The sequence below is a fragment of the Balaenoptera acutorostrata genome, chromosome 7 (assembly GCF_949987535.1).
Source record: "Balaenoptera acutorostrata chromosome 7, mBalAcu1.1, whole genome shotgun sequence".
NCBI classification, from domain to species: Eukaryota; Metazoa; Chordata; class Mammalia; order Artiodactyla; family Balaenopteridae; genus Balaenoptera; species Balaenoptera acutorostrata.
The window spans coordinates 43,837,113-43,863,308 of record NC_080070.1 but is presented as its reverse complement, the minus strand read 5'-3'; the positions used below and the strand labels follow the sequence as shown (position 1 = coordinate 43,863,308).

Genomic DNA, 26,196 nt, shown 5'->3' with positions numbered 1-26,196 from the left:
AATAAATCATATATTTCCCTATCCCGAAATTTCTTTCAAAATATGGACTAAAAAAACTTTTTAGGACTTAGAATCATATAACATCTCAGTTCCATAATTTTAGACAAATGAGTTCTCATAATCAAGCTCACTAAGCTTAATTCGTTTTAAAAATATAAGCACCTTACCTGAGTAAGAAGTACAAATTGAGCAAACTGCCATGGGAGCATGAAAAATACATTGGAAATGCAGAGTGCAATCAAGCTTCCTCTATAAAGTTTTGTAGCCCTTAAAAAGATAAAACAAGTAAGTTTAACCAGAAAATATTCTAGCTTGGCTCCAAACCACTGCAAATTAGAATCTCTAAACATGATCTGGTTATAACATAAACCAGATATAAAATGAACCAATGGATTAGAAATTATACCTCCTGACACTAAATTACAACAATTTCCTATGAATAGTAGATCCCCAATATAACTGTAAAAAACAAAGCTTTCCAAGGAGGGAGAGGGCACCTAGGTCAGTGTATCCATTGAGATTTTTCAAACTATATTTTGGTGAATTCAAAACCAAACATATTTAAAGCTGCATTCAATAGATTCATTTGGAGAGACAAACGATGTCTATGAAAAAATCACAGAAGTAGCAGATTCTAAGTGCTACGTATTCTGCAGACAAGCAAGCATTCAGGATACAGGCTGAACAGCTCAGGGAGGTTTTGTGGAGGATACGGGATAAAAGTTGGGTCCTGCACAGGTAGGACACAGAAAAGAGGCAATGGCAGGGGCCCTTCTGGAGTCATATTTAGAGGTTTCGCTTTGGTCCTGACTTGTAATGCAAGGGATTTTTAGGAGGGTGAGGTGATTTTATCTCTCATGCTAGTTTTAAGAAGTACTTTTCTCCTAAATCAGTGAGCCAGTGTGAAGCCCCCAACATGCCTAACATCTTCACTGTGGCTGGTATTAGGTGATTTATACAAAACTGAATTTCTAAAAATACTTAAAATTCAAAATTGGACAAAACCAATTTGTTAGGATACAACATCTTTCTAACCTTATTTGTAAATGATGTTTAGCATTAGGAAAAGTCTATTCTAGCTTTATAACAGTATCCTTAGTACCTGCAGCCCACATGAACATTGCTCAGCTTCTTCCTGGCTCACTCAAGGCATTCACCTTTCCACCGCCCCACATCATGAGATGTCAACTCTAGGTGGAAACCGAGAACTAGAGGAAATGGCTGCTCTGCCAAAGAGAGAGAATTCAGTAATAAAGATGAAATATCAAAAGACTTAAATGACCACTAGAAATTAGGCTGTCATTCTTCAGAAGAAAGGTAAGAAGTTTACCACGACTCTAGGACAGGAGGATGTGCTTTTCCCCAGCAAAAAGGAATGCAGTTGCCAAGAAAGCAGAAGGAAGATGTCAACTAGAGAAAAACAAAGAGAATGATAAAAGCCCTTGAAGGAAGGAAATCCCCTTACCTAACACTTTTTTATAAAAACCAAAAGTAAAGACAAGAATGAGGAGGTGGATGAGGCTGAAATGACACAATGATTAGGAGGCTAAGAAAACATAAAGAGCTTACCACAAAAGCACCTGACAAACAAGACAAAAGAACCTAACAGAAAGCAGTCCCTGAAGCCAAGAAACAGGAGTTGGAGTAGCTCCACTGTGGTCAGCAGAATAATAGCCTCCAAAGAGGCCCACTACATGGCAAAGGGGAATTAAGGTTACCAATCAGCTGACCTTCAAATAGGGAGATTATCCTAGATTATCCAGGTGGGCCCAATGTAATCACAAGGGTCCTTAAAGTCAAAGAAGAAGGTTGGAGTAAAATGACTGCTAAAAACTCAATCCACCATTGCTAGCTTTGAAGATAGAGGGGGCCACAGGTCAAGGAATGCAAGCAGTCCTCTAGAAGCTAAAAAAGGCAAGAAAACTGGTTCTTCCTTAGACTCTCCAGAAGAAGTGCAGCCCTGCCGACACCTCTATCTTAGGATTTCTGAGTTACAGAACTGTAAGATGTAACATGATAAACCTGTTTGTGGTGATTTGTTAGAGCAGCAACAGCAAAGTAGCAGAACCTTCTACAGTCCACCCCTCGGGATGGATTAAAGGAAGCAACACTTAGCAGGTGGCGCAGCACCGTACACGGCTGCTCAGATCACAGCACATCAGCAAGGGAATATGAGAAGAATCAAAAGTTTGCCATCACTGGATTTAAGACAGAAGCAGAGGTAGAAGAAAAGCAGAAAGTAGAGATCGATGGGCAGTCCACTGTTTGCACTGTATTGGAGAAAAAAGCCAAGATCAAGAACGCGGATGTGGAAACACAGCATATGCAGTGATGAATCAGACACTCATACAGCACAACACTTCCTCCTGAAGTGTTTGAGAAGGAAACCTCTATCAAAGTGCCCCAGAACTAAAGGTTATGAATTCAGAGTTCATCTTATTTGAAGATGCTAAAGAAGTTCTAATTTTCATAATAAAAGAGGAATTTAAGGGACAGCAATCAGGCTGGAGTTGCAGAGACTTTAAAAGCTAATACAAAAGCTGCCACCCATCCCACATTCTGTGAAAGGCTGGTCTAAAAACCCTACATAAGAGACAAAGCCCAGTAATGGCTCTGTTCCTGTTGAGATCATCACGGGAAATAGAACATTCAAAGGGTTTGATGTAACAGACTTCAACCAGTTCTCCTGAATTCTGCAGATCACTGAAAGGAGTTCTTAGTCTGGGTCATCTTCAGATTTTCATCATGCTTTGCTCTGTTCTTTCATAGACCCCGTTTTGTTTTATCTTCACCCTCTGAAACAAGGCAGCATCAATCTAGATTCAATATCTGTCAATAGAGAGGGGAGGGAACTGTTCTCGGTCTAACTCTCTCCACTCTTGTAGTGAGAAACATGGGAGGGCTCAATCCAATCCTGAGTTTCTAGCAGGAATTATCCTAGCATACCTTTGTCTACTCAGGTGGTTTCTTTCTACCCCTACTATCCAATTCTCAGCGATGCTAAACAAACACAGAAAGAAGAACTACATGTATTAATGTACCTGACCACACCTATTCTATGAACCGTTCTTTGCTTTGAAGGGCTATGGCTTATGGGATACACCCTACTGCCACCAGCTTTCCCTCTTCTTTCTATTTTTGGGAGGCTGCCGTGGTGGCAGAAAATGGCTTGGGAAAGTAGAGATGGCAGAACAAGTGGGAGCAGATTTGCTGCTCCTCGAGCAGTACCCGTGGACCACTAATTAAAGGAAAGAAGACTAAAAGGCAGATCAAGAAAATGTATTGGGTAGTAAATATTTTGAAGTTATACTCTTAAAACCCCTTTATGAATTCAACCTAGCAACTGCATCAACTTAATTATTTTATTACACTTTTTATACTGGAAGTTTAAAAAACTCTAGCTTAAGTTATTCAATGCAAAACAAACAAACAACAACTACTAAAGATAAGACAAAGTTACCTGAGAATATGAGTCACAAGCAACATCTGAAGTACAAGGAACGGATACGAGAAGCTTTCGCGGAGAGGAGGTGTCCACATCACACGGGTACACTGAAAAAAAATTCATATAGTGTATGGTATCTTTGCTAAAATTGTTGAGTAAGATATACCAAGTGAAAGCTGCTATGAAGTTTTTTCCACAACTTAATGGTGTGCTGGAAAACAAGCTACTAACTTTTCTACCAAGAGCAAAACTGGAAGATACACATGGCATAAGATCTTGAGCAACAGTAACATCATGAATTGTCAACAACAAAGTCCTAAAAAACTTCAACTGTAGCCTAAAAGGAAAGCAGGGAAAGCACCAGCAAGAAAATGTTCTGCCAAAAGTAAAAACACTACATTTGAATTGGTTTTGAAAATGAACTATAGTTTGTCTTCTTTCCCATGAATTTCAGCAAAACTATCCATAACCAATATTTCAAAACTCCCTGTGGTCATCACTGTTAGTATTTTTATTGACAATGCTGCTTAAAAGGAGCACTCCATTTTTGTTTTTACTTCTTCTTTGACCAAGCCACCCTGGGCTGCAAAATATTTAAAAGCAGCACAGGGGATCAAATAAAATAACAAAAGTCCTAAAAAATTGTTAAGTAGCAACCTTTCTGAAAAGCTTACTTTAGACTTAATTAAATAATGCAGTATCCCAGTTTTAGACTCCATCATGTTTCTGCATATATACTAAATATATTAATAAGTCCATCTTTCAATTTAAAGAAAACTGCACTGGATTAAATGTGAACAATTTGATATTACTACTACTAAGCTAGTCACATTAGAAGAAATCATTACATCTTTCACGTCAAGCAGGGCTACTTCAGAGACTATATAGTATTACAAAGACCACAGTGGAAATAAGTCTTTCCTTTATTTTAGCTCTACCTCAGACTATTAGATATTTCTTCTACTGCTATAGAAAGTTTGAGCCAATTTATTCCTCTTTTTTAACCAAAACTCACCATTCTCTATGAAATTAACATAAATATCTATTTATAAATGAACTGTACATACAAGAGAATATGAAAAGATTGAAAGAGTCTTTAAAAATGTACATTTGTTGTTACTGAAATGCAAATTTAAAAATCTGTTAGTTTATTAGATTAACTAGAGATTTCAGTATGATTGACAGTAGAGATATACAACTAAAATTTATAAGGCTACCAATCTCTATGCAAAAACCAATAAGAAAATATTTAAACTATGTAATACACAATTTGAAAACTTTCTTCATACAGACTGTTCACCCATATTTATTTTGTTACCAAATACAACTATGTTGTCATCTCTTAGAAATTCATTTCTCTTAATAGCAGGAGTCACAGTTTGCTAAAACTCGATTACATCCTCTGTAAAGTAAGGATAAGAAGGTTCACTTATAAATTAGTAACAAAGAGCAAGGTTTTCTCCTTCTAAAAGGTTAAGAGTGAATGAATTCATATGTATGTGAAAGTGCTTCTTATTGTTTCTCCAATAACACAGGGTGCTTTACTAGATCTGGTACTAACATAATTGCTGTTCCAGATGACACCATATAATATGAGAATAGTAAACAGATTTTTGTTTTAATCATACCTTAAGTTTCAACAAATAAATATTTTTTATTTAACTATAATTTTAAATAGAAAATAAAAATCTATAGTTCTCTCTATAGTTCTCTTTATAGGTTCAAATGTAAGAATGAAAGTAGGAAATATACACACGTGAACTGCTTCAAAAAGGGTTACACAAATGTATTCTATACTCTGACAAAGAATAAGAAATTCTTAAATTGTGAAAGTAAACTCAATAAAAAATCTTACACTGTTTTAACTGTCATCATCCACTAAATAATTTTTAGCACACATTTCATAGCACTGAATAATACTGCAACATAACACTGCCTAGATATTGATGACAACAGGCTTTTAATCTATTTTCTGCTTGGTGAAGGCTGAATTTTTTAATCATGTACTCAAGAAACAAAAATGAAGAATTTTAGCAATGAACAGCTTCATTTTTCAACCTCTACTTTCAAATAGTTTATTTATACTATTAGAGATCTAGCATAATCTAATTGATTTCTCTTCATAATTTAAAAATAGGAATAGAACTGACTAGTCAATTATAAGTTATAGTTAGTAACAAACAGATCATGTTTAAGGCTTGTTCAAGAGTTTTAACTAGAGTTAACCTTTGTAGGATCAATTGTAACTTGTTGGTATAATGTTTGGGTTTAAAACAAATTATCCCACCTCTGACTGCTGCACTGCTATGTTAGCCATAATATTGCTTTGAACACTATACTTACAAGCGATTCCAAAAAAGATTTCTGACCACCATGGGTTTGGCTACTCTTCTTCTGAGAATGGTATAGGTTTAAGGATTCAACTATCCAGATGTCAACCATAATAATGCTAGGTGCAACAGCTATCATTTGAACATCTTCTATCTGATGTTACTTAGAGCAGTCCCTTGTTTAGGTAGACCCTTAGCTTGGCATGGGCTTTGTGAGGCTGACGGGACTGCACCTTGATAATAAGTCAGGTAGCTTTCTTGGAGTTTGTCTCTTTCTGTACCATGTACTGACATGCTGCCCAAATAACCAGTCAGTTACAATTTGAATATGTAATACAATTTTGGCTCACACGAAAATTAATGTTTCAGTGATGTATAATTGCTATTATTAAGCTTTACCATCTTAATAAAGAATTTCTACTGGTTCTATGAAAAGAAACATTTACCTTTTTTGTCTCTGAACTTCTAGGATATCACCATATCCTACCATAAAGTTTGCATAGAACTTCTGTGAAATCAGTCAGCTTTGTTGGATAAGCAATAAATTACATCTTCATGACTCTATTCTTTATAGCAATGACACAACCTGACCATTCCTTACTTATTTAAAATATAAAAAGCTGACAAGATGTTATCAATATCAACTCTACCACCTTTACCATGTGGTTGTAAACTAAACTTCTCAAGGTTATCAACATAATCAGAATTCTGTATACAGTATTTCTGAAGGTATTTGTCAAGCTACAAAGGCAGTATAAATATAAACTGAAACAAATGATTCTAACTGTATTAAATGGTAACATAACAGAGAAGCAAAAATAATCTAGGTATATTTTGAGCTGTTTTACTTTTGAACTCTGTACCCCCTTAGTAGAATATAATCTTAGGAAAAAAAATAACAGCAAAGAAATCTTAAACCTTACTTAGTAGGTTTGTTATTGGTAATCATAGTGTATTAATTCTGAAACTATTTTGTGTATATTATAGAATAAAGCAAGTAAGTAAATACATTTAGATTGTGGGGAAGGAGGAGATACAAATATGGAATGGGAGAAGGCAGGGTTTATACTACTAGATTACTAGATTAGAATTATTGGAGGAATCAGTATGAATTAATGATTTTTGCTAAAAGGAGCTAAAAGTGATTACATCCAAGCAGTAATAAGCATATCAAGCACCCCACTTGTGGTCTCTAGTTACCATTTTCCACTAACAGGATCCAAGATTCCTTGGAAAATAGCTGATTCCACATCTGGGGGCAAGACAGTACGAGGTGATCTTGAAACACCTTTTTGTGCAAGAAAGTAAGTGTTGAAAGAACACTGAGGACATATCAAAAGGGCAGAGAATAGTACCCCTCCCCCCCCAAAATACACACACACACACATTTGTTAGGAATTAATCTAACAAAAAATTTGCAAGACATAAAACATTGCTGAAAGAAATTGAAGAAGATTGATATAAATGAAAGAATACCTATGTTTATAGATGGGAAGATCTGATATATTTAGAATGTCACTTCTCCCTAAATTGATCTAGAGATCAAGGCAATCATAACTAAAGTCCTAGCAGGTTGTAAATCTGTTGGGGGAAGGAGGAATCATGGAAAGCTGATTCTAAAATTTATATGGAAATACAAAAACCTGGACTAGCTAAAGCAACACCGGAGAACAGAGTTGGAGACTTTTTACTACCAGATATCAAACTTTTAAAGCTACGATATTTAAGATAGTGTGATACTGGCTTAAAGATAAATAGAAAAATGGAACAGATTTGAGAGTCTAAAAACAAATCTACAAATATACAGTTACTTGATTAATGACAAAAGCACCACTACAATTCAATGGGAAAAGAATGGTCTTTTCAACAAACAGTACTAAGTTAATTGGATATTCAGATTGGGGTGAAGAAGCAGTGAAGAACAGGGAGGAAGCAGAGAGAAGTCACAATCTCATACAGTGCTTAGCTTCCAGGAACTTGCTGAAGTCGAATCCAGTGATGGACTGAAGCTAAAAAGCTAAAACTTCACCCCCTCCAAATTCAATTGCTGCTAAGATCAAAGAGATCATGCCCTGGGCTGAGCATCTGGGAAACTGGAGATTGAGCCACAGAGCAGAAATCTCCTTAATTCATTTGAAACTGGAGGTAAACTAAAACAAATTAAAACCACAGCCTTGCCCAGCTTAGCAAGACTCATGGTGGGATCAAACTGCTCAGGCCCTTACCCTACATGCCTGACACAGGAAAAGATAATCCCTCTCTGGGAAAAAAACAAGCAAAAACAATTATCTAGTTCAGGCTTTATCATTCTTTTATACAAAATGTCTTGCATAAAAGAGAAATCTATGAGACATGCAAAATACAAAAATATAACCCACAATCAAAAGGTAAATTCTAGTTAAATCCACAGATAACGTGAATGTTGGAATTAGCAGACAAGGACGTTAAATAACTATAATAATTAGGTTTAAAAATTTACAGAAAAAGATGGACAGAATGGGTAAACAGACAAGAATTTTCAATAGAGAAATGGAAGCTCAGGGAAACAATGAAATTCTAAAATTGAAATTTATAATATCTAAAATAAACAAGTCACTGGATGGGCACTAAAGCAGACTGAATATCAGAATACAATACCAATGAACTCAGGGATATGGCAAAATAATATATCCAAATAGAGACAAAGAGAGAAAAAAATGAAAATTAAAAAAAAAGACGAGGCTTCCCTGGTGGCGCAGTGGTTGAGAATCTGCCTGCCAATGCAGGGGACACGGGTTCGAGCCCTGGTCTGGGAAGATCCCACATGCCGCGGAGCAACTGGGCCCGTGAGCCACAATTACTGAGCCTGCGCGTCTGGAGCCTGTGCTCTGCAACAAGAGAGGCCGCGATAGTGAGAGGCCCGCGCACCGCGATGAAGAGTGGTCCCCACTTGCCACAACTAGAGAAAGCCCTCGCACAGAAACGAAGACTCAACACAGTCATAAATAAATAAATAAATAAATAAATAAAAGAACGTGAATTTCTTAAAAAAAAAAAAAAAAAGATGAAGAGAGTATCAAAAAGCTGTGGGATAACATCAAAAGTTGAACATACATGGAATTAGAATCCTCGAAGACAATAAGAGAGAGATCGGGGAAGACAAAATATTTGAAGAAAAAATATTTGCTAAATGGTTTCCAAAAACTGATTTAAAAAAAAAAAAAAACCCATGGAACAAAGATGTTCAGTGAAACTTAAGCAGGATACATACAAAAAAGACCAAATTTAAGTTCATCACCATCAAACCAATAAAAATCAAATATAAAAACAAAGCTTTAGGGACTTCCCTGGTGGCGCAGTGGTTAAGAATCAGCCTGCCAATGCAGGGGACACAGATTCGATCCCTAGTCAGGGAAGATCCCTCATGCTGTGAAGCAACTAAGCCTGTGAGCCACAACTACTGAGCCTGCGCTGTAGAGCCCACGAGCCACAACTACTGAAGCCCACGCACCTGGAGCCTGTGCCCCACAACAAGAGAGGCCACCGCAATGAGAAGCCCACGCACCGCAACGAAGAGTATGCCCCTGCTCACGGCAACTAGAGAAAGAAAGCCTGCATGCAGCAACGAAGACCCAATGCAGCCAAAAATAAAATTAATTAATTAATTAATTTAAAAAGCAACAACGACAAAAAAAAAAAAAAAACAACAAAGCTTCAAACCACCACAGAAGATACACATTACATTCAGGACAACAATAATAAGAGTGACAGATGACTTATGAAACAATGGAAGCCAGAATACAAAAGAATGACACTTAAAGTGCTGAAAGATAAAGCTTTCAATCCAGAATTCTTATCCAGCAAAAATATACTTTAAAAAAATGAAGGCAAAATAAGGATGTTTTTAGAAAGGCAAAAGCTAAGAGAACTTATGGGCAGCAGATCTTCACCGCAATGCTAAATAAAGTTCATAAGACTGAAGAGAAATTATACCAGATGGAAACCCAGATCTGCAGGAAGAAATGAAGAACACCACTGAAACCCAAACTAAAACGTCCAGTTATTAAAGGTGACTAAGAATTAACTAGGCACAGATTAGGAGATACAGGGGAGGGAAGTATGCAGGGCTAGGAAACAGCATGTGCAAAGGCCCTGAGGAAGGAAAAGGAACAGTCCTTTCTGGGAAGTAGAGGAAGGAAGGACAGCAGGACTGAGGCAAAAAGAAAATGCCCTGGCGTGGTGAGACACAAAAAGGGCCAGGTCACGAAAGATGTTGCAGGCTAGTTTTCTACTATATTAGAAGCTAGTTTTCAAATCTACATCAACAGATTCATTTCTAGCTAAGACTAGCACACTCTCTGTTTTTGGACTTTTGGAGTTAATGTAAGTTTCACAAATAGGCACACCACTCAACAGCCTGAATAAATAACACATCTTGCACTTACACTATTGTCCAAATTAATGTAAAAAATATTGAAATCATGTCCCTCTTCTGCAGGTAACCCTCCATGGCCTTTCCATGTGCTCCAAATGAACTTTACAATGACTGACAAGACTACAGAATCGGCTCCTTCCACACACCACCTCCCGTCTTTCACTGTCTGGCCTTATCCCTTCCACTCCCTGCTCTTCCACAATGGCCTCCTTGCTTCTCCCCAAATAAACCAGTACTCCCCCACCTTAAGCAGAAGATTGTCCCACCTTCACATGATTATCCACAAGGACAGGGGTCTTTGTTTTACTAACTGACACATCTTCAGCATCTACAAGTCCTGACATACAGTAGGACCTCAATATATGTTGTTTTAATTGAGTTGAATAAACAGAAGACTCAGAATAAATATCCTGGCCAAAACCTTACCATCGTCAGAAAGGAAAGCAAGGAAGGGAGGGAGGAAGGAAAAGAAATTAATAGTCAAAAATTGCAGAAAAATATTGCATTTAGTTTTTTTTTTTAATGTACCCATCTAAATGCTTTAAAAGCTAAACAAAATTGTTAGCTTTCATCTTAGCAATAATTCTCAATAGGGACAGAATCAACATTTAATTAAAAAGCTTGATAAGTGAAAACATCTGCATAATTTTTATTATGAAATATATAACCTCAATATTATTGATCATTACTATGAGCAATTAATAGCTCTTTTATTGTGTTTTCACATTTTTCAGATTTGAAGGTTTTAAATTTCTGTTTTAAATAATTTGATTAATCATTTACACTACATAATTTGCAGTTCTTTTATTAAAGCAAATATTTTCCCTTGTAAAATCATCTGAGAAAAAAATATTTTAAAAAGTACATCTTACACTATCTTAGACTCAAGTACAGAGCAAACTAAATAATGGAAATAGAAAAAAGCAGGTAACAATTCACAACTATTTTTTGGCACATAAACCACTCACTCACATGATTTAAATAACTCTTCTAAGAAAGAAGGGTACCAATTAGAAACTGGCTAGAAATTCCAGTGAGGCAAACACTGATTCTCTGGAAAAGTTCACTAAATGCATGAATAGGTACTATCAGAGTAGATGCTTCCCCCCTTATAAAAACTATGTACTTTAGGCAACATTTTTAAAAATCAGAAGAAAACAAGGGTCTGAAAATCATACAATCTGAAAACCAAAATAAATATAAAATTATAATAAAATAGTTTTTGGTTACTTGAGTTCTCACGATTATTTTACCCAAAACTGCAGTTTATGTTCTAAATTTTAATATGTCGTTACTCAAAATGGTTACTTTTCTACTCTAAAGCTATAGTTACTGATATAAGTACAATTATCTACTTGACTAATTCAGTAAAACCACAATTCTAATTCTAATCTCATTTAGTTTACCTTTTCTTAAGTGGAAAGTGTTCCCTAAGCATGTTTCAGTGTACCAAGTAGCTGAAAAGCATCAAAAACAAAAACTATCAACCTGAAAAATGAACTGAATTGTCTGAATTTCATTGTTAAAAACTGAAAAGACTTTGTCAAAAATGATGTTCATGCTACATGAGTATCAAAATTATTAGAAAAATGTAAGATCAGGAATTAACAACCTCTAATTTACGCTGAGAATATTTCTGCTTAAGAGACAGTAGTATTTAAAACTGTGCCTTGGCTTCAAAATTTTCAACAGTCCCTTTCCTCTCAACATCTCATTGTGAACACTCAATGTTCCTTTCTTCCATTGTTAAGCAGTTATTTCCTGTTTCTTAGGTCATTCTCACAGATCTGTGCTTCCAAATGGTTTATGGTCCAACCACGGCACTGAGCAGCATCCGCAGTCAAAAAGAGCCAAATAATTCTTCTTTTCTTTGCTCAAAATTCAGATCAAATCAATTAATTGATGTCGTATTGCAATCATTTGTCAAATGCTCTAATCCATAAAGCTTTAAATTTCTGTGATTCTAAATACTAAGCATGTGTTAGTTCAATTTCCATCAGTAATTCACTGAATAATAAAAAATTCAACCTTGAGTCTACAGTTAAGTTTTTGCATGACTACTCTTAGAGCTTTGTAACATGTGCATATTCAAATGCTGTAGACACTTAGTGTAGAAACACATAAAAGGAATGAGTTACTTCACACAAAGCAACCTGACCTTTCTTTTCTTTCCCTTCATACAAAACTTACCATGAAAGAAAACTGGACAGAGATATATTACTAGAAATTCATTTACAACTATAATTAATTTCGTGGAAGGATTTCACTGGCATCTTGAACTTACATTAAAATTTAATCTAAAATAAGTTATTAATAATAATATAAACAATTATGCAAACTAATAATTACTTAGCAGTAACTGTGTGTCAAACATTGTTCTAGGCACATTACACATATGAACTCATTTTATCTCCCAAATAATCCCATGAAATGGATAACATCATTATGCCCATTTACAAAGAGGAAACTAAGGTGAGATTAAATGGTTTGCCTAGGTCACTCAGTCACTAAATGGCAGAGCCAGGATTTGAACACAGTAACCTGGATCCAGAGTCTATGCTTTTTACAGTGCTGTTCTCTTTGGAAAGCCCTTGGGTACGTGAAAATTTACAGATACAATAAAATATTCTGCAAAGGATACTCAAAAGTATATTAAAGTTTAATATAAATGCATTAAACTAGAAACATACGCTATAGCTCCTACATCAAAAAGTTACCCCAACACAGGAAGTTAATGGATACATGGCTGGCTTATTTGCGTCATAGTTAAAACACAGTGTTAAATTATATATAGAATTAACACAGACCCACTATTTCTTCATGCCACTAAGAGATGTATCACATAAAAGATATAATGGTCATGAAAAGTTAACTAAAGATAAGTGCTAGTGTTTAAAAAAATGAATCAAAATAAGATCAAACATTTAAAGAATGCTACTATAATTACATTTAAAGAAACTGGGGCTTCCCTGGTGGCGCAGTGGTTGAGAATCTGCCTGCTAATGCAGGGGACACAGGTTCGAGCCCTGGTCTGGGAAGATCCCACATGCCGCGGAGCGACTGGGCCCGTGAGCCACAATTACTGAGCCTGTGCGTCTGGAGCCTGTGCTCCGCAACAAGAGAGGCCACGATAGTGAGAGGCCCATGCACCGCGATGAAGAGTGGCCCCCCCCTTGCCGCAATTAGAGGAAGCCCTCACACAGAAACGAAGACCCAACACAGCCATAAATAAATAAATAAAAATTAATAAATAAAAATTAAAAAACTTACTAAAAAAAAAGAAATTAAGGAAGAAATTTATATTTCTATTAGTAAAATCTCCTAAAATTTTAAAAAATACTTGACTGACTACCTAAAGAAGAAACTCATATTTCTAGAAGTAAAATTCCCTAAAGATTTTGAAAATATTTGTTGACTACCTACCTCTCCATGATTGAAAAAGAAGCACAACACTGTGACCAGGCCTCCTAATCGACTGCCGCTGGAAAAGAGAATAAGAAAATGTAACTTGAATAACAGAAGGCAGGTCAATCCTAATAAAACCCTGAAATAACAGAGCATGATAATCTGCCAGTACTACAAAAAGTTTTAGCCACACTAGAACTCTACTACAGTTATTTACAAAACAGCTTATTTCCTCTAAGGTAACATTAGTCAAAACAAGTTTTATTTTTTAAAAAATCATTTTCCATCTTCAAAATGTACAGAAAAACACAAACTGACAAGAAATAAAAAATTCTTAATAGTCATGTTACTGTGCATCATGCAACCTGACCTTTCTTTTTCTTCTTTTTTTTTTATCCTTTAGTACACATATTGTGTCCCTCAGCATTTCTCAAAGTATTTTTCTTGGCATATAATATATATTCAGAAGAGGGGATGGGAGCAAGTACAGAAAAGTGCTTAATGGTCATAAAGCTGGAAGTCATCACACTGTCTCCTGCTCTTGGAAATTCACAAAGCATGTTAGCACATTAAAGATTTAATTAATTCACTATTTCCCAAACCCAAGCTACTTTTATACATGCTTGGGAAACCTAGTTTACAGATAAAGTTTTATGATTCATTTGTTTTCCAAAAATTGGGAAATACAACACAAATATCAAAATATGAGAATCTGGCTTATAACTCTAGCTAAGAAACCACAATGGTATAGTTTGGCAGTCCTAACAGTTAAACCTTCATGTGATCAGATAGGAGTGAAACACATCCCCATTCTCCTCCTCCCCTGGCCAGAAGCATTTGGGCAGGTGAAAGTAAGGCTGTTTTTAGGTTTGTTCCATCATTTCTTTCATCTCTACTATTGAGGTCTTTTTACTCTCTTTAGCTCATGCTGCTTTCTTGTTATTTTGCCCAAATATCCTTCCTTCTTTCTATCCATCCAGCAAACATGTGTATAACACAGAGAAGTAACAAAGAATCAGACATAGGTATTCTAGGCCATTATATTTATTCTTCAGGATGTAAGAATGAGGAAACACAGAAGAGATATATGAGATGGCAGGGATAATCCATGTAGCAAGAACATACACCCTCTGCATCACCCCCAGAAGGAGAAAGGAAGGGCTGGGATCCCCAGCACATGGGGCCAGTCAGCCAAGAGGAAGGTGAAGTTTGCATGTTTAATGGCAATGAGTTTACAGAGTTGCCGTTTTCCCGAGTCAGGGCACAGAGCCACTTGCTGCTCAAGAGAACAGGTAGCAGGGCTAAAGGCTTGAGGAAAGGCGGGAAGGGGATGTCTGAAATACCACTTGCATTTAAGGAGAGAGGTAAGGAGGGGAAACAGAAAGACTGTAGAGCCATCTTTAAGGGATCAACTTACGTTCAAGATCACAAATTCATAGAGACACTAATGGTAGGACTGTGTGATTTTACTCCACTGGTTATTAACCTGGACTGGCACAAATGAAACATAAAGGGGCAAAGAAACAGCATACTGGCCAGACAGCAGTGAAGTGATGGATCACAGAAATAAGAGGGACAGATAAAGGAGCTAAAAAGTAGTACAGGTCAGGAAGCGGAAGTCAGTTCTCTCCTCAGAGGCACAGCACGGCTACTTCAAAAGACCAGCAAATAGGCAAACCCCAGCCCTCAGTGCAAGTGAAAGCTTAAGAATGAGTTATGGGCTTAAATAAATAATTAGATGTTTAAATATTAGATATTAAATAGATAAATATATTTTAACAATTTGAACATATTCTAACAAGACAAGAAGTCCAGAGGTCTATATATTTTAAAAAATGGTTTCCTCCTAGCAACCCTCCCCCAAGCCTATTCACCTAAGATAATCAGTAAAAACATTTGTGTGTGTATCCATCCTTCCAAATCCTTCTCTATAACCATACAAACATATATTTTAATGTGATCGTACTATTAATATCCCTCAGAAATGTTCCTTTTCTAATTAATCTATTATGAAGATTATTCCTAATCAATACTTGTAACCAAGGCATTCTTTTTATTGTAATAGATGTCAAATATTGCACAGTACAAACACACTGCAATTTGTTCAGCCCTTTTCCTGTTACTGGTCATACGAATGTTTTTCAATTCCTTGCTATAATTTTTAAAATGTTAAAATAACATCGTTGTACATGTAAAAAAAAAAGGTGCCTTTATTTCTATTGAATAGACTTGTGAGACTGCCAAGTCAAAGAATGTGAACTTTCCAGAGAAGCCATTCCAGTCCACACCCTCACCAATGTATGAGGGGTCCCTATCTCTATAACACAGCACCCAATATGCCCAGATCCTTTTACATTTTGCCCATAGGAAGGGCGAAAATTTTTTTCTCACTGTTATTTTGATTTGTTCTTCCTGCCTATTTGTACAAGGCATCATTTTAGTTTTTCAAAAAAAATTTTTATTAATTTTTATTGGAGTATAGTTGCTTTACAACAAAGCATCATTTTAGTGGGTTGTTTTGTTCTATTTTCTTCATTTACTCTTCTGTGAATTGTATGTTCGCATTCTTGTCTGTTTTCCTATTGGATTCTCTGTTTCCCTATTTAAAGATTAGGGATACAAATTTTTTACTGTCATGTGTGACAAAATCTTCTGATATAATTTACGGTGTATTCTGTCAGAAAAAAATTTTTATGTAGTTAACTTCATAGTAAAATGTCAATATTTTAATTTACTTCTCCTGCATTTCCTGTCTTGTCTGTGAAGGTCTTCCTTACCTCAAAATTATATAGTGTTCTAATATACTACAGGTTATGGTGCAGCATCTTCCATGATTATATAGACAGCTTTGCTTAACTAATAAAGCAGGAAGGCAGACTTTCTGGTATATTCAGGCCCTGCATAGCCAGGAGGGGAGAATAAACTTTGCTTATCTACGAGGAATGTTCTAAGTTACAACCACTAGGAAATGATGTGACTTGCAATAAATCCAAAATAGTGTTCCCAGCATTTACCTTCCTACCCTCCGATCCTTAATGACTATCACATAGGTCATTTTATTTTGCTAAACAGAAAAGATGTAGTAATCAGAATACTTAAAATTGATTTTTTTTTCCCATTACAGTTGATCAGTTGATATTTCAGCATTCCCTAGTGGTTAAAAAAAAAAAGTTTCTTCTGCAATATTACCATCACCTGTCAGAAAATATGAAAGCTCCTACTGTGCAAATTTGAAAGGATTCTGAGCTTGGCAAACATTTACCACATTTACTCATACATCCCATTAATCTTTTGAGCCTTGATTTCCTTAGATATAAAATAAGGGGGTGAGAATGTAAAAGATCTTAAAAATACTTTTCAGTTCTAACGTTTAATAATTTTATAATTCTCTTCTTTCCCAAACCTTTCAGTGAAGCAGATTCACACCAATCATCACATTTTGGTAGGCTGTGTTAATCCCTGAGGTTTTTACCTCTATTTACCAAAGAATGAAGAAACACGCAAAGTTCAAAGAGAAAACGAAAGTAGTCATAACTAACTCAAAATTACCCTTGGAGTGAGTTTTCTTGCTGTGTAAATGCTTAAGAAAGAGAATATGAGAGAATATTTTGGAAAGAAATCAATTAAGAGAATTTCTCAAGATTGAGATGTAATCCTCAGCACCTGCTAGCCCACCAGGCCTGGCTGAGCGCTGAGCATCTTCCCTTAAACTTAGAGGCAGGGATACTTTGGAGCATTAAGGAAAGAGAAAGTAAAGGTGAGAAAGAGAATGAGACTCAGGAAGGCTGAGAAAAGTTCTCAGCTTGGTCCTGCCAGTCTGTTATAAGCAAATCATTAATGCCTTTAATTTAACTCTTTGTCTGCCAGGGCCAAGAAAAAGAATATTTTATTTACTAGATTGTGAACTTTCGATACATCACTGCAGCTGTTGGAGTGCCTAATACTGAGCCTCTCCTAGGGCAGAGGTTCACAAGGTATCTGAAGAGTAAGTGAAAACATAAAAACTATTCAATCAGAAGACTGCTGGCATTCATTTTGGGGGAACCTTGCGGTCAAACATACAACATCTCACGTCATTGCTACTGGGACCTCCATTCCACGGTGAAAAACTTCCTTCCCCATCAGCCTCTGCCTCTACCCAGATGCTTCCTTCTCCTGCCTTGAAACCTCACCTTGCTGTGAGAGTCACTCTGTCATGCTCCTATATTGGCTCTAGACCTGGAGGTGAGGCCAGCAGCCACCTCTATTGTCACTTCCAGACACTGCTCCTGAGCCCTTCATTAAACCCTGCTCATCTCAGCTCATTTCTTCACTTGCCCTCCTCAGTGCTGTTATCTCCCAACACTCCAGCTCATTCCCCACTATTCACAGCTTTCTCCTTCCTCACAGGCACACCTAGCTTCTTAACCCTCTGTTGAGCACCACTGGAGAAAATTACACCAACGTGCAAACCTGTGCTGTCCTAAAATTATTTAAAAAAAAAAACAAAAACTCAATCACAAAGCCTCATGAACTCTGCCTCCCAAATATCCTGGAGTCTGTCCGCTTCTCTCCATCCCACCCCCACTATACTAGCTCAGGCCACCATCCCCTTCCACATGGACAATGGCAGCACCTTCCTGCACAGCTTCACTATATCCAGGCTCACTCCTACAGTGTATTCTCTACATCATGCCATCATTAAAAATAAATTAATATGATCACACTAACACTATCCACTCAATCCTTCATTGGCATCCCATTGGTCTCAGGAGGAAATTCAAACCCCTAAACATGTCTAAAATGCCATGTGGGATCTGGTCCTGCATACACTTCCAGACGCCTTTCACTATTCTTCCTTCTTCCCCAAAACCTGTGCTCCAGTTGCACTGTCCTTGTCACAGTCCCACAGTGTACAAATAGCCTTGTGGGGGACAGGACTGATGGCAGAGCTGAGGCAGTCCTAGGGAGAGAGAATACCATGGTGTCCTAGTAAGAGAGGTGCTGGGATGTCCCAGAGAGACAGAGAATGCCAGGGTGTCCCAGGGAGGCAGAGTGATAGGGTACAAAGAAAGAAGTGCAAGGACGCCAGAGATATTCTGAAGGAAGAAACCAATGGGATTTTGTGACTACTTGGATTTCAGAGGTAACTAAAGGGGATAGTCGTGGATATCTTCTCAGGGTTAGATTTGGGCAACAAACAGTGTGGTTAAGTGTCATTTGCTGAGGTACCTCCCTGGTGGTGCAGTGGTTAAGAATCCGCCTGTCAATGCAGGGGACACGAACGAGTTCAATCCATGGTCCAGGAAGATCCCACATGACGCGGAGCAACTAAGCCCATGCGTCACAACTACTGAGTCTGCGCTCTAGAGCCCCCGAGCCACACCTACTGAGCCCACAAGCCACAACTACTGAAACCTGCATGCCTAGAGCCCAGGCTCTGACACAAGAGAAGCCACCGCAATGAGAAGCCCACGCACCGCAACGAAGAATAGCCCCAGCCTGCGCAGCTAGAGAAAGCCAGCACACAGCAACGAAGACCCAACGCAGCCAAAAATTTTAAATTAAAAAAAAAATGGAAAAAAAAGTGTCATTTGCTGAGATAATGACATAAAAGGGGGCAGATTTTGTAGAAAAGACACCAATATTTTCAACCAATAACTTTCATCAAGTTAGGCATGCTGAAGAGAAATACACATCTTTTAAATATTCATATACAACTGTTAGACCAAATGATTAAAGATGTGCTAGCAGGCCAAGTTAATAGAACATTCAAAAACCCAAAAAAAAAACACAAAAAACATGGAGCTGGAAAAGTTTGAGCTGGTTCAATTCACAGCCTACTTAGGACACGTTTTTAACCAAAAATCCAGCCTGCATAAACAGTAAATGCTTGATTTATTAATGAAGAACAAAAAAATGTCAAATAAAACAATGGAAGTGAAATTAGAATACAGAATAAGAAATTCAACGTTTCCTTAAAACAGGTGGAGGGCGGGGAAGGAGTAAGAAATTGATGTAAAAAGTTAGTCTATTCTGCCACAGAGCCTAAAAAAAAACCACTGAGTCACTTCATAGGTGACTTGGGTTGGATCATGAGAAGATAGAGTTGGAAAACTGGTTATATTAATTATGACTATTCACTTCAGGATAGAAAGGGGGTTATTAAGCAAAATTAAAAGGGGAGTTTGACATACAGACTAATCTTCCAGTCCCTCAAGGCTTCTGGAACCTATCTGGAAATAAAGTAGTTCTAAAAAAAATTCTGGTATCAAAGAAGCCACTATGAACCTCCAATGGCCAAAGATAATAGAGAGAAACAGAAAACCAGAATTGGATTTTCTTTGTACTCTGTGAGTGGTTGGTTCCTCATGTGGAAGAAAAGGCATTTTCTGATGAGTAGCTATGTCTACAAAAGAGTGGCCAGGTTTTTCTCACAAAAGCTGAGAAGCAGCGAAGAATTTAGCAGAAACAGGTAGAGAAAGGTAAATATTCAAAGGAGAAGGAAGAGTCAGGGATAGATCCGAGTGGTCACAGAGATACTGAAAAGCAAACATTAAATGTAGAGACCTTCATAAAGAAAATCATTTAAAAGTTCTCCTCAGAAAGCTCCCTTAATGCAATAAAGGGAATGGAAAAGAGAGACGGGGAATACTGTTTCCTGCCTTGGTGAGTGTACTCGAGCCCTCACATATAAGTGTCCACAAGAGGTGGGGGTGGGCAATTGTCACTGGTACCTGGTGTCACTTCTGCACTGAAGTGATTAAGAATCCAATGTGCCTCCACTCTCCGTATACAGAGGCTTCTGAGGCTGGTAAATGAAGAAGCTAGAAGATGATCCCGACCTGTTCATTCTATAATAAAAGCCACTAGTCAGTAAGTCCCATCCACCTTACACCCTTCTAACTGGCTTTTACAAGCTACCTCATTCTTAAAAATAAATGTCAAGCTAAGCATCACCAGGCTGTGAGGAAGCTTTCAGTGTGAAAAATAGAAACAAATACAAACTGAAGGGGGACCTGCAGGCAAGAGACAATGCAAGAAGCAGAAGAAAACTTCAAGCTCAAAACTCTTTAGGAGAGTTGGAAATCTCATAGAAAGTACAATAAAGTATAACAGATAAAATAAGGGAGGGAAAAAAACTAGAAATTAGATTTCAATCCAAGAGTTCCATATCCAAACAATAGGATTTTGAGAAAAAAAGAGACAATGGAGAAGAGAAAGTCATCCAAGGAATAATACTAGAAAATCTTCCCCAGAAGAATGCACATGTCCAAATGAAGAGAACCCACAGGTTATCCAATGAAAAGAATGAAACAGAATCTACCACATCATGACCTTTATTTAAGACATGAAAAAGAAGAACCCAAAAGCTGCCAGAGGGAGAAAAAGCCACGTACAAAAGGAATTGATGGCAAAACAGAACTTAATTTTGAAAAGCCAAATTGAATCTTAGAAGACAGTGGGACAAAGTCCGAGGAAAAATAAAATACTGAAATCAGTCAAATCAGCAATCAAGTGAAAAAGTAAAATATAAAGTTCCAACATGCAAGCCTAGAGAGGGATCAGTCTACTGTGGAACCAGAAGACAGAGGACTCTAAGAGGGGGGCCCCAGGGAGCAGGGCTGGGAGAACTGAAACGGTGAATTTTATACGTTTGGCAACATATACATTAAGTGTTTTACAGTTTAGTTGTGGTTTAAAATTAATCAGTATACAGAAACCGAAGGAAAACAAAATAATAGGCAACTATTAACTACAGCAAAGAAACTGTTACCACGTAAACAATTAATTACCCTACTTGACTCAGCAGTGAGCAATATTTACATGGTTATAATAACATAAGTATGGACTATTGGTTTCCATGGTAGAATTGCTGAGATTTCAAAGATGTGAAAGTGGTTTCTCTGGACAAAGGAATGGATGGGTTATGGAGACAGACGGGGTAAGAAACTGCTGTTGCATTTTATCACAAAAAGCCAATAAGCCAAGGTCATGTACGTACACACAAAATAATGACAATTAACTTTAAAAACACATTAATAAGTCTCTTTTACCCAGCTGTAGAATATAATAAAAAAGTAGTTCAGTAAACTTATTTGGGGACCTGTTGATATTTGTCAGACAAAGAGCTATGAGTAAAACAATCATAAAAATCTTCCAGACAACATTAAAACAGATGTTCTTATTCATCACCAAAGGAAATAAAATAGTATATTTTATTAATTTTGGCTTGAAAAACCATTAGAACAGAAACTTCAAAAAACAGACTGAAACATCACAAATCGTCAGACCATCCAAAACTATGGGGCACACTTCTATATGGAGGAGGATGAATTGGGGAGAGATGTGCAATCAAAGAAATACACATTCAGGGAAACTGAAATGCCACACACAGTATGCTACCTTTCATTTCAATTTGTAATGTGTCAACAAAATGATTCTAAGAAAAATTAACAGATCACAAAATCACATATATGAGTACTAAAAACACAGCAAAATAGGATCCTAAAAAATGGTAATATTAAAAAGTGTAAACTTATACGTGTCAAACTAAAAAAACAATGCCCATAGTTTTTCAAAACTAAACAATATACCATATTTAAGAATATATACATAGATGATAAAGTTATAAAGAAAAGCAAGGAAAAAATTAGACCAAAAGTTAGGATGCCGTTTCCTCTGAGGCCTGGGAGAAGGGAAGAAAATGCATTAAGGAGAAATTTTAAGTGAATGAAAGTTTCCAATAATGACATTTCTTAATTTGAGTGATGGGTACACAGGTGTTCACTTTACTATTGTTTAAAAATATATGTAAATATTTTATACAATTCCACAGGTAGGACACATTTCACACATAAAAAAGTTTTCTAAGAGAGGATAGTGGGTACTACAGTAGGTAATGTACTCAAATCACAGAGATGCACGAAACATAAAGTAAGGAATTTCATATAGCTGTTTCTTTTAAGACCCTAAAAGTAAAGTTCAGTAAAAGTATTTTCCATGGAGGACAACAAACAAATGTGCAAGTAGGCAGCAGGGCCTGGAGGGTTATCAGACTGTATAAGTGGACTCAGAGTCATCAGCTACTCAATGCTCAATGATTTCTAAAGAAGATCTGCTCAGATGATCTAGAACAGAGAGCTACATGCTGAAAGAGCCTAAAAACCAAAAAGGGGTATTTTCTGGGCACCCTGCAGTAGAACAGTGAATGGAAAAGGGCTCAAAGATTCTATTACAAGATCTAAAAATCATACTCAAACTTAGGTGCTTTAATGATTCTACTCTACTTCTCATCTTAAGAATTGTGGGAGGGACTTCCCTGGTGGTACAGTGGTTAACAATCCACCTGCCAGTGCAGGGGATCTGGGTTCGAGCCCTGGTCCAGGAAGATCCGACATGCCAAGGAGCAACTAAGCCCGTGAGCCACAACTACTGAGCCCACGTGCCACAACTACTGAAGCCCACATGCCTAGAGCCCGTGCTCCACAACAAGAGAAGCCACCACAATGAGAAGCCTGCGCACCACAACAAAGAGTAGCCCCCGCTCACCACAACTAGAGAAAGCCCGCTTGCAGCAACAAAGACCCAACCCAGCCATTAATTAATTAATTAGTTAATTAATTAATTAATTTAAAAAAAAGAATTGTGGGAAAGGAATTTTTGTCCATTCTTCAGCTACAGTTTTTATGAGAGGTGTAGAAACTCTAAAGATGGTGGCAGCCATAATCAGTGAGAGACTAAAGAGAAAATTAAGCACAAAAAGACAGAAACAGAGTTCCTATAGGCTGTTCACAGCACTTCTCCGTGAAAACCTTGAGTGGTTTTATGCATTATTTTACCATCCTTAGATTAAAACCAAACAAAAGAATGGCTTGGCTGGCTGCCAGGTAATCACTGTAAAAGGGGCAGGTGGTACAGGTGGACGGGACCACATCCTCACCACTGGTGAGACCAGATTGCAGTAGAGGAAGGAACAGGAGTTTTAAAGATTAGATTGGGGGTGACAAGGATACCCAAGGGGTAGTCCAATTAAAAAATCTTGTTTCAATTTTGTCCTTTGAGAGGGAAAGGTAAGAGATGCACATATTCCTTGGCAGAAGGGAAGGAACCAAGAAAGACAGACGGAAGGATGGTGACAAATAAAGAATAACAAATAAAGAATAACTACTTGGTAGCAAGTAGGGATGAACTCTGTAACACCAACAGGGGGATGAGCCTTAAAACAAAAACACATCTTCTAATGGACATCCCTCTTTCAGGACTAATTCTGTCCTAAATTAATTTTCCACTAATAGAAATATTCACCCTCAAAAAACAAAGTTTGTTTTGACTTCCTTTGAATTTCAAAGCAAGGCAAAAGGACGAAACCAACTAACTGGGGAAATACACGTACTTCTGGGACACACACATGCCCAGATACCTCTATCAGAAGTAACAGAGACAGGAAACAAGTAGAGTAGGAGGAGGGAAGGAGAGAGAGTTGATATGGAGAGAACAGGCCTCCTTGGTTAAAAGGGCTTTCAAATTCCCAGTTTCAGTTTTTATGAGGCCCAAATACTTTGTTTCCTGTCCCTAATACCGCAAGACCTCTGTATCCCAGTACCACACTCCTTCTTTTATTTGAGCTAGTCAGAGTATTTCTGGTGAGCTATTTCCAAAAAGAAATAAAAAATCCTGTTTAGAAACTCTGTTATTATTTGTACACATCTTTTATATCAATAAAATTTATAATAAATTTTAGGCATATGTATACTTTTTCCAGAGAGTTGGCTGTTAAACATTTGCCAGCACACCACTGCTTCAGGGTAAATATTAATAGCTATACATACCATCCAATCTACTCTTACTTAACAATGCACAATGGACTAGTGAGGAAGCAGCCCACACTCCAGAATAATACTAAAACCAAACTGAATGACAAAGAACAAAAGGATTAATATTACTTGCATGATATCTGCCCTTCAGGTCCAACAAGAAAAGCTTGCATTTATCAATAAGAGATTCCACTCCTCAGGAATGTATTGAATTCCCCTCAAAAGAAGCAATGGGGACTTTCCTAACAGCCTACTAACTACTCTCCTACGTTCCCTCCCCCCCCCGGCAGAAGAGAGACTTGCACACGCGGGGTCTTGAGAAACTGGCCTCCTAAAACTGTTAGTCTGTGGCTGAGAAATACCAGGGTATCTTATGAAATAAATAACTGTAACTATGTCTTCACAACACAGCTTTTAGAAAACAATCAACAATAGGTGTTTTAAAGAAATACCAAAATCCTGAGAATTCCAGACAAAAAGGTACATCAGAAATAAGTTGTGTTCGCAGAAACATCTTATTTCATCTCCTTAAGTCAGAGGTTGGCAGCCCAGCCCCATTTCACCATTTGGCTATGTTTTCTATCTTCCCTTCTACTTCCATTTCCGGTGAAATGAACTGGCTTATTTGACTTCAGAAAACCTGTGTTGTGTGTGTGTGTGTGTGTGTGTGTGTATGTATATATATACATATAAAATTTAAAAACAAATATACTTCTGGATTTTAAAATGTCATATTCAATCTGCCTATAAATTTCTAATCTGCTAAACAAATATCAACTTTTATTTCTTAATAGAAACACAATTTATAAAAAAGATTCTAAACTCAATTGAAGATATCCTCCTCTTTATTCTTAACCTACATGTTAAGAAGTCTGCAGCTTTATCCCACTTTATAAAATTAAAAGGGTAACAAACCTAATAATCAAGGAAGAAAACATTAAGAACTACCTCAGTAATTGGACATCTCTAAAAATACTCATGTCAAGAACACTTAAAAATGCAATGAAAAAAACTGATAGAAAAAGTGACAGAAGACTTGATTCAACATATTATAAACCAGGGTCACTACTGGAGTATAATTTACACACCTGGGCCCCCAGGGTGCAGTGCAACAGTCAAGAGAATACAAGTGGCTCCACAATGCACAAGAACTGGATGCCATTTGGGGATGGGTGGACGATCCTAGAGTTTAGGATGTGTTTGGACAGGACTAAAGACATTATTTAGGGAAAAGAAAATGTGTGACACTAGTGGGGTCTCTATATCCAAGCACAGCTCCAGAGGGTAGACCACCAGGTACAAGAGTCGGACAACATCAAAGGGGCCAGCTGGGGCACAAAGCAGTAAAGTGGGTGAAGCTGAAACAGGATGCAGCCCTCAGAGCTGGGAGAAGAACCAGAGACAGCTAGTTGAAAAGACCCAAATCCTCTTAAGGTAAAGTCACTCCCTCCTGCTACCCTAAGCAGTGAGTGGTCTATGGATTTTTTTTTTATCCTAAAACTACAATAAGAAATAAGACTTTACACCACAACTCAGCACATGTACGTCTACACACATATATACAATAAGCAACAAACAGAAGTTACTCTAAATAACACCTATTTTATAATGGTATACTTTATTTTTTACATTTGTATTCTTTTCTTTTTCATGTAAAAAAGTTGCTGGGCCTAACTCACTAAATTGATTTTAAAATCCCCTTGGTAAAGCCCTGCAATTTGACAGACTCTGTGCTGAAGTAGTCACTGGCTGACTTTGGGGGCAGGTGGGTGTCAAGGGTCACATGAGATCATAGCTCAGCTTGAA

General features: G+C 37.2%; 1 protein-coding gene across 2 annotated transcripts in view; it reads right to left on the bottom strand.

Moving 5' to 3' along the window:
- DPY19L1 (dpy-19 like C-mannosyltransferase 1) overlaps nt 1-26,196 on the bottom strand; it is a 97,463-nt gene that overhangs the window by 45,829 nt on the left and 25,438 nt on the right. For both annotated transcript variants that reach the window (XM_057549975.1, XM_057549976.1), the window contains exons 7-9: nt 13,613-13,670; nt 3,461-3,552; nt 168-267 (exon numbers count right to left, since the gene is read on the bottom strand). In XM_057549975.1, the coding sequence (XP_057405958.1) occupies nt 168-267; nt 3,461-3,552; nt 13,613-13,670 (250 nt within the window). The remainder of the gene's footprint in view (nt 1-167; nt 268-3,460; nt 3,553-13,612; nt 13,671-26,196) is intronic.